The 8,823-nt window shown below is 43.1% G+C and overlaps 1 protein-coding gene across 1 annotated transcript in view; it reads left to right on the forward strand.

Moving 5' to 3' along the window:
• Window positions 1–8,583, forward strand: part of LOC141128895 (polyunsaturated fatty acid lipoxygenase ALOX15B-like) — a 144,341-nt gene extending 135,758 nt beyond the window's left edge. Inside the window, exons 21-22 of the mRNA XM_073616527.1 lie at window positions 7,958–8,128; window positions 8,284–8,583. Of these exons, the coding sequence (XP_073472628.1) occupies window positions 7,958–8,128; window positions 8,284–8,463 (351 nt within the window). The 3' untranslated portion in view covers window positions 8,464–8,583. The remainder of the gene's footprint in view (window positions 1–7,957; window positions 8,129–8,283) is intronic.
• The last annotated feature ends 240 nt before the right edge of the window (window positions 8,584–8,823 follow it).

The raw sequence follows: 8,823 nt of genomic DNA on the forward strand, positions 1-8,823 counted from the left end.
GATCCAATTTACAAACAGGTATTATCAGCAAAGACCCTGGTAGGGGCCCTGGTGGAATTGTGTACCTATAGCCAGGTATATATATAGGTATTAATAGAGATGGGTCCTGATAATTGTTGCAGCAAAGTCCAGATGCAGCAGACCTTGAGCACACCAAATTAGGGGTTCTTAGCACGGATATACAGGGCCTCAAAGTTGGTCAACTGTGTCCATCTGCAGCAATGTCATTTCGGGACCCATTGGGTCCAGAGACCCCACATTTTGGCTGCAGCTAGGGGGCATCTAGGAACCCTTAACTACTGAGTTTGAAGTTCGGGGGACCTATGGCTGCAAATGGGCACAGTGAGGCTGCAAATGGGCACAGTGAGGCTGCAAATGGGCATTGTTGACCCATCTTTTCCACTTACAGTAGCTGCAAATTTCTCACCCTAGGCTTATACTCGAGTCAATACGTTTTCCACGTTTTTTGTGGTAAAATTAGGTGCCTCAGCTTATACTCGAGTATATATGGTACATAATTATACATAAAACGGTGATATTAGCAGCTAACAGTAGAGGGCAGTAGACCCCCTACAAGTGTCACCACATTAAACAAAAAATAAATAAAAAGAACACTCAATATTAAAAGAAGAGCAGTAAAACGTATTTTGCTCACCACCCCTCCCTCTGATCTTTATCTGAAAAAAAATTGAAGATGGCAGAGATGAAGGTCATTTTGAAGCCATGAGGCAGCCATGATTTGCTCTCCAAGGACAACATTATAAAACTACCTATAAGCAAGCCAAGGTATAATCAACATCATTTTTATCTTATACTGTAAATAAGTGCTCTTGTTCCTCTACTGAGGTTTAAAATGTAGGAGTCCTTTCAAATAGTAGCAGTATGCCGCAGCCATACTACGGTATTAAAAAAAAAAAAAAAAAATCAATGGAGTGCAATCAAAATGAATGAGGAAAAAAAAAAGTCCAAAGGAAACCTGTCCAAATCACATGACCAACTCCCTTTAATTACAGAGATCTTTCTGCGTTAAGCATTTTATGAATGGGCTACAAAATGCAGGCTATGATATTGTGAAATGCTACAGAGTATAATATACAGTGGATAGCGCTATTTGCTCTTTCTTCTATATTGTCCCCGTAGTTTCAGGCAGTTGATTTGTTTGTCGCAGGCATACAGACCTTCAGAACTATAATATAAAAGAAATGGTATTCGTCAGCTTTAATGAAAGCAGCTAAAACAAAATGCAGACGGGGGGAATAAGCTTTCCTAATGTCTAAATATTGAATTTTTCCTTTTTATTTAAATGACATCTGTTATGTAGGCTACCATTGCTGGTTGCTTAACCGCTTCAGCCCTGGAAGATTTTACCCCCTTCCTGACCAGTGCGGTTGTTTTTTTTTGCGATTCGGCATTGTGTCGCTTTAACTGACAATTGCACGGTCGTGCCACGTGGCTCCCAAACAAAATTGATGTTCTTTTTTCCCCCCCATATAGAGCTTTCTTTTGGTGGTATTTAATCATCTCTGCGGTTTTTATTTTTTGCGCTATAAACAAAAAAAGAGAAACTTTTGAAAAAAATACAATATTTTTTACTTTTTGCTATAAGAAATATCCCCCCAAAAATATATAAAAAACGATTTTTTTTCCTCATTTTAGGCTGATATGTATCCTTCTACATATTTTTGGTAAAAAAAAAATCTCAATAAGCGTTTGATTGGTTTGCGCAAAAGTTATAGCATCTACAAAATAGGGGATAGATTTATGGAATTTTTATTAATATATTCTTTTTTTTTTACAAGTAATGGCAGCCATCAGCGATTTTTATCGTAACTGCGACATTATGGCGGACATAGCAGACACTTTTGGCGCTATTTTTGGACCATTCACATTTATACAGCGATCAGTGCGATTTAAAAATGCATTGATTACTTTGGAAATATGACTGGCAGTGAAGAGGTTAACCAGGAGGGGGGCGCTGAAGGGGTTAAGTGTGTCCTAGGGAGTGAATCTAAGTGTGGGGGGGAGGGGCTACAAGTGACACGACACTGATCACCGCTCCCGATTACAGGGAGCTGTGATCAGTGTCGTGTCACTAGCCAGAACGGGGAGATGCTGGTTTACATCAGCATTTCCCCATTCTTCTCTGTGAGATGATCGCAGGTATCCCCGCAGACATCGAGTTTGCGGGACCCGCGATCTGACTCACGGAGCTCACAGCGGGCGGGCACGCACGCGCGCCTGCATTGCAAGCCCTGCGAGATCGCCTAGTATAACATGATTTTGCACAGCGGAGCCAACCTGCTGGAGTAAAACTGCGGCGGCTGGTCCGCAAGCGGTTAAATGTCATACTGATCCTTTAGGTCAGGGATTTGCAATTGGCGGGCCTCCAGCTGTTGCAAAACTACAAGTCCCATCATGCCTCTGGGTGTCATGCTTGTGGCTGTCAGAGTCTTGCGATGCCTCATGGGACTTGTAGTTCTGCAACAGCTGGAGGTCCGCTAATTGAATATCCCTGCTGTAGGTTAAATAGGCAAAATAATTAGTCACATTGAACTAGACGTATCCTGTAATGTTGAAGACGGTTTGTAGCTTATCCAAGCCATTTCTTCAATTCTAATGAGCAACAGGAAACAGTTCCAGTATGTAGACATAAGTGGCACAGAAACCTTCATCCAATCACAATGCCACGTGTCACCGCAAATGTTGATTGTTCAAAGAACAGGATGCAAAGTGGAAAATTGTGGAATCTTCCGGTTCTAGTTCCATCCCATTCAGGGGCGTTTTATAAAAACAGTGGGCCTGTGTACTGCAAGGTTACATGTTGGGCCCCTTTACTTAAAAAAAGAAAAAAAATGTGGTATGGGTAGTGCACTATGGCAAAAAAGTGGGCATGGTTTACATTGTGTCAGTGGCATTGCTAGGATTGTTAAAAGACTGGGGTTTACTTCCTCTTTGTTTCCCTGCAAAGGTAAAGCATAATGGGCTACTATGCATCGCATAGTAGCCCATTATGTGTCACTAACCTGACACAGGAGCCTGCGATGTCACCGCTGACCCCCCTTCCACGAAGCGTCCATCTTCCATCCAGGATAGAAAAAAAGAGAGACTGTCACCATGTCAAATGTGGAGTATGGTGGTCCCATCCCTAAAGCTTAAACAAGGAAAAGTAACCCCCTAAATGAGACTTTGACAGACCACCAACTCGATGATAAAAAATATATCTTTTAATAACCTAGAATAAAAGCCGTATATTGTCTACACATTACAAAAATACATAAAATACATCACATAGAAAACAAAACAAAACATGCACAAATACAGATCATCCTATGTTCTCTCCAAGGGGCAAAATGCCCTGATGCCCGACGCGTTTCCAGTATTCGGATACCTTCATCAGGGTCTGAGAGTTGGAAATATTTACAAAAGTATTGATTCCAATGAAGTGATTCCATGTTAAAGAAGCACCAAAAGCAGTTAAATCCAATTGCGTATTACATGGGCACCAGACTATAATGATGGACAAGTTTTTTGAGTGCACTGCAAATATCAGAGAATGTAAAACGAGGTATATGGGACGCACTGTCCTTGGAGCCTAGAATGTGGGCCAAGTGACAGGCGGGGAAATATCCAAGGGTCCCTGGGTAGATGTATCTTGTAGGTGTCCCGGTCCAGAATGTGGCATGCTGCTCCGTCACTGTGACTGGCCGGAGCAGCGATGACGTCACTCCGGCACATTCACGCGGGAGCCATCTGTGACGGCATGATCGCCTACACTAACGGCTCGCTCAGTGCGCCTGCGCCGTTGTCTACGGCGCGCATTCGCCGTAGACATCGGTGCCTGTTTTTAGGAAAATATCTCCTTAACTGTGTAGGTTAGGAGATATTTCTTGCACCTACAGGTAAGCCTTAATCTAGGCTTACCTGTAGGTTAAAGTGGTCTGTAAGTGTTTACAACCACTTTAAGTTATTTTATAGTGTATAGAGTGCAGGAGGCTTGTAATCTACAATATAGTACAGAGTTTCTCACCCTTTTAACCTTTGGAGGAAAGCTTCTGGCAGCTCAACCATGCAGCTCTTTTTTTGGTCAAGTATCGTTGATATGTGCTTCTTAAAAACAACCACACAGTCTTTTGTAGAACAGCCTGTATTTCTCCTGAGGTTACCTGTGGGTTTTTCTTTGTATCCTGGGCAGGGCTTTTTTTTCTTAGAGAATAGGTGCAGGTACTACTACACCCCCCTTTACATCACCCCTTTTCTCCACCTCTACCCACCGCCAAGCACTGTCCCTTGGTTCCACCCACTACCTACCTCCGAGCACTGTCTCTTGGTTCAACCCCCTACCCACCGCCGAGCACTGTCCCTTGGTTCCACCCCCTACCCACCTCCAAGCACTGTCTCTTGGTTCCACCCCCTACCCACCTCTGAGCACTTTCCCTTTGTTCCACCCCTCTACCCACCTCTGAGCACTGTTCCTTTGTTCCACCCCCTACCCACCTCTGAGCACTGTCCCTTGGTTCCACCCCCTACCCACCCCCCAGTATCACCCATTTAGGAAAATACAGAACCAAGTATAATTTTGTGGTGCTACGTAATTTGTATGGACTTTGTTAATGATAAAAAGGAAAGCAGTAAAATAGATTGCTTGCAGCCAGCAGCACTAGACCCCTCCACAAAAAATAGATCCCCCCCAGCAACAATAGACCTCCCGCCAAAAACAATACCTACTCCCCGCAAAATAGATCCACCCCAGCAACAAAAGGTCTCCCAGCAGCCAGCATTAATAGACTCCTCATTCAATGGTAGGTCCGTCCCAGGAACAATAGATCCCCTCCAGCAGCCAGGAATAGACCCTCCAGCACCCCCCAGCAATTACATACATTCAGTGCCAGAGGTGTCGGAACTGCGTTCCCTCGCGTTACTGTTGAAAAAAAGCCCTGATCCTGGGCAATTCTTCCGCCAGTTGTGGCTGCAATTTTTCTTGGTCTACCTGACCTTGGCTTGGTATTAAAAGAGCCCCAAATTTTCCACTTCTTAATAAGGGAATAAACAGCACTGACTGGCATATTCAAGGCTTTTGGTATATTTTTTTTCATATCCTTTTCCATCTTTATAAAGTTCCATTACTTAGTTACGCAGGTCTTTTCACTGTTCTTTTCTACCTCATGGCTCAGTGTCTAGCCTGCTTAGGGCATCCAAGTGAGAGATAACAAACTCAACAAAATTGACTATTTATACACAGACACTAATTGTGATTTAAAAAGCCACAAATGTGAGAAATTAACCTTTGATTGCCATTTTAATCGGTGTGTGCCACCTTCTGTGTCTGTACCAAGGCCAAACATTCCAGGGTATATAAAACTTTTTATCTGGGCCATTTCGGTGATTTCTGTTATCATTTGGATTTAAAAAGGATCCAAAAAACGATGTGATAATAAATGGCTTTATGTGATCACTATCCTTAAATAAAAGACAGTTTTTTGGCATGATCAGTCATATTTTCAATATTAAAGCCAAAATGTCACAATTTCTGCCAGGGCATGCAAACTTTTGAGCACAACTTTGCGCCATTTTACTTGTTTATAAACACAAGGATGGTGATCAGCGACAATGCATGCATCAGTGATACTGTCCCTCTAGTCTTGCTGCACAAGCACACTCTTCGTGGCACCCTGGACAGGGCACTTGAAGCAGAACAGTGGGAGGAAGAGGAGGGCTTCCTTTCCTCTCAGGGCCCCCTTTATGCAGATAGAAAATGGAGGTCATCAACTCACTTATTGCATGTCCGCTGCATCACTAATTAGATGTGCTTACAAGTGCTGCGTCCCTAAGATTACAGACTCACCAAATATGGTGCGGTCTCCGGGACTGGGGTACCAAATTAAATAATATGAAACAGGGGGAAGGGACCCCCTGAAAAGAGTCACGGGCGGACCAATCTGTTTAAGAAAGGGAAATATTTTATTGCACAATATAGGTATTACAGATAGCAAAAACTAGATACCCACCACCAACACCTGGGTTGTTGTTAGAGGTGAGACAACGTTGTCTATTAAAAAGGAGCTGCGTCACATGTAAAGCAAGCACATACCATATACAAAGACAGATTGCAAAATAAAGTGCAAACGAGTGGCAGTGGATTGGCTCCCAGGTCCCGGTGAAGATCACCGTAGAACAATGTGTCCAACCGGTCACTATTATTAGATAAGCACCCAGCTGAAGGATACAGGAATATATGGTTCATGAATTACACATAAATGAAAAGCATCCCAGAGAAGAGCATAGCACAGGTTGACTCGCTGAATGGTTATAGCTGGTAATGTATCCGGTATAAAGAGCGGCATACAGCCACTAATAGTAGTTAGTCCAGGTATCTTGTTGCAAGTTAGACCATATAAACCAAGCTAGCTCTGAGTGGGATCCCATAAATTAGGGCAGTAAGTTGAAATTAACCACAGGTTAGAACAGACATATTATTGTAGATGAAATAAAATGTCAAAGGACCAATGGTCCTCTCACCCGATCATGATATGCATGAGTCTATGGACTCAAACAGGTGTCCCTCATATCTCCAAGGTATTTCATTTCATAGGAGGGGGCCACACTCTACGTGGGTCATCCGGAGTGCTCTATTGCCACGCGGTAATGCAGGGAGCTTCACTGACGGTTCTCCTGGTCACAGTATATCGTTGTGGGTCGTCTGGGTAGCCGTTCTAATACCTCAGCCAGAGATGGCTGCTGCTGAATTTCAAAGTGTGTGCCACGCTTGCGTCAACGTGATGTAATGCGTCATCCGTGACATTAAAAACGTCACTGCCGTGGTGTCGTTGCCGACATGTTTCACCCAATCACGTGGGTTTTTATCAAGGATAGACGGGATCAGTAGCCGTCATCTATTTATACTATTCATATACAGCACATAATTGACTAGAAGTTGCTCTTACCTGAACCGGCCACTAGATGGGACAGCCTCCCGTACTAAACACCACATGTAGATATTACTCTGCTGCTGGCCAAAGGCAATCACATAGGCTTATAGTTACAAAAAGTCATCCTCCAAAGTGGAAAGTCTGTTTTTCATCTAAGCCACCCTCTCCCTGATTTTCTGCATATCCTGTCTCAGGAGCCCGATGTCTACCTTAATCTCCTCCATATTACCAGTTAGGGAGGTGTTGCAGGTCATGGTGGCATTGAGTAGCTGAGTATTTACTTGCTCCAGTGTCAGCTTGGAAGGCTTGTCCCCAGGCATGCTAGCGTCACTGCTCCTTGTGTGTGGAGGGCTGAGAGCACCATCTTGCTTGTCTGAGCGAGTGAATTCTTTCAGGAGAGCGGGAGCTGCTGGTAAGTTGCAGGATGGAGTCAGATGCTAAAGGCAGCAAGCGGAGCTCTCTTCAGACGTGTCCAGCCATCTTGGAAGTAGCCAAGCCCCCCTCAGAGTTGAATGTTATTTGGGTCACAGGCTCAAAGCAAGTGTGCATAAAAAGTATTCTGTCTTAATGCAATGCATACTTTGAGGTCAGCGATTTAGACTAGCATTAAGGAAACCTTTCCTGAGTGAAACACAGAGGCTGCTATCGATGATGTTTAATTCTGGAAATGTAAGTTTCCTGGCTGTCATGCTTTGTTTTAACACTGTGAGTCACTTTCTTAGAGCAAGTGTGCAGATAGGGACTCATAAGTGTGCAGAGAGGGACTCATAAGTGTGCAGAGAGGGACTCATAAGTGTGCAGAGAGGGACTCACAAGTGTGCAGAGAGGGACTCACAAGTGTGCAGAGAGGGACCCCTGACTATCCTTATTAGTTTAATTGTTTTCGGTGAGCTATGGGGCCAATTAAACAGGCTGGCAACATTTACTGTATAAGGAAGTCAGCAATGGCAGTTCCCATATGTATTTAGTGTACGCTTTGTGGAATCTTAATCTATGATATGATCTTTCATTTGTGTTTGCCTCCTCTGCAGTTTGACTTCTATTCTTGGATGCCCAATGGTCCCGCAACCATGAAAAGCCCCCCACCCAGCACCAAAGGCGTCACTACAATGGATACTATTTTGGAAACATTGCCTGATGTAAACACTACAACTTTTGGTGTAACTGCCGTGTGGGTTCTCAGCAATGAGCCCATGGATAGGGTGAGTTGCCTGGAAGGAGTGAGAAGTAATACATAAATATGCCTTGGAACCTGGCAATCTAATGCATTTCGGGGTCTGCTATGGCATATAGTGATTATTTAATACTGAATGGATGTATTGTAAAGAAAATCACAAGAAGGTCTCCTTCTTTACAGAGGCGTCTAGGAGAGTACCCTGATGAACTTTTTACAGAGAAGACCCCACTGCAGTCTATTAAGATGTTCCAAGATCAACTGTCTGAGATCTCCAAATCCATTCAGAAGCGGAACAAGACCATGCTTCTGCCCTATCCCTACATGGACCCGAATCAGATAGAAAACAGTGTCTCCATTTAATAATGATAGTGATGCTTCTGCTTTCTGAATCTGTTCTTTGTATTTTTTTTTTGTGTTTGCATCTCTTCACATTTAAATGTACAATAAGACAAGTACAGAATAAAGTCAGAATGTACGATCTCTTCATTTGTCTTTTTTTTTAATTCAAAATACAATCTATTATCGAATTAACAACAGTAAGTTAACTATTATGTATAGTTTTACTTGTACTAAAAAGGAAGTAAGTTCAACTGAACTTTAACATAACTGAAATTTGTGTAACATTGCAAATGTTTGCTTCACAATGCTGGTGAAATAGAACTTATCACCATTAACACGTTTAGGGGAGAGGGAGGAAAGGAGAAAATGAGGGGGGGAGAA

The sequence above is a fragment of the Aquarana catesbeiana genome, linkage group LG01 (assembly GCF_042186555.1).
Source record: "Aquarana catesbeiana isolate 2022-GZ linkage group LG01, ASM4218655v1, whole genome shotgun sequence".
NCBI classification, from domain to species: Eukaryota; Metazoa; Chordata; class Amphibia; order Anura; family Ranidae; genus Aquarana; species Aquarana catesbeiana.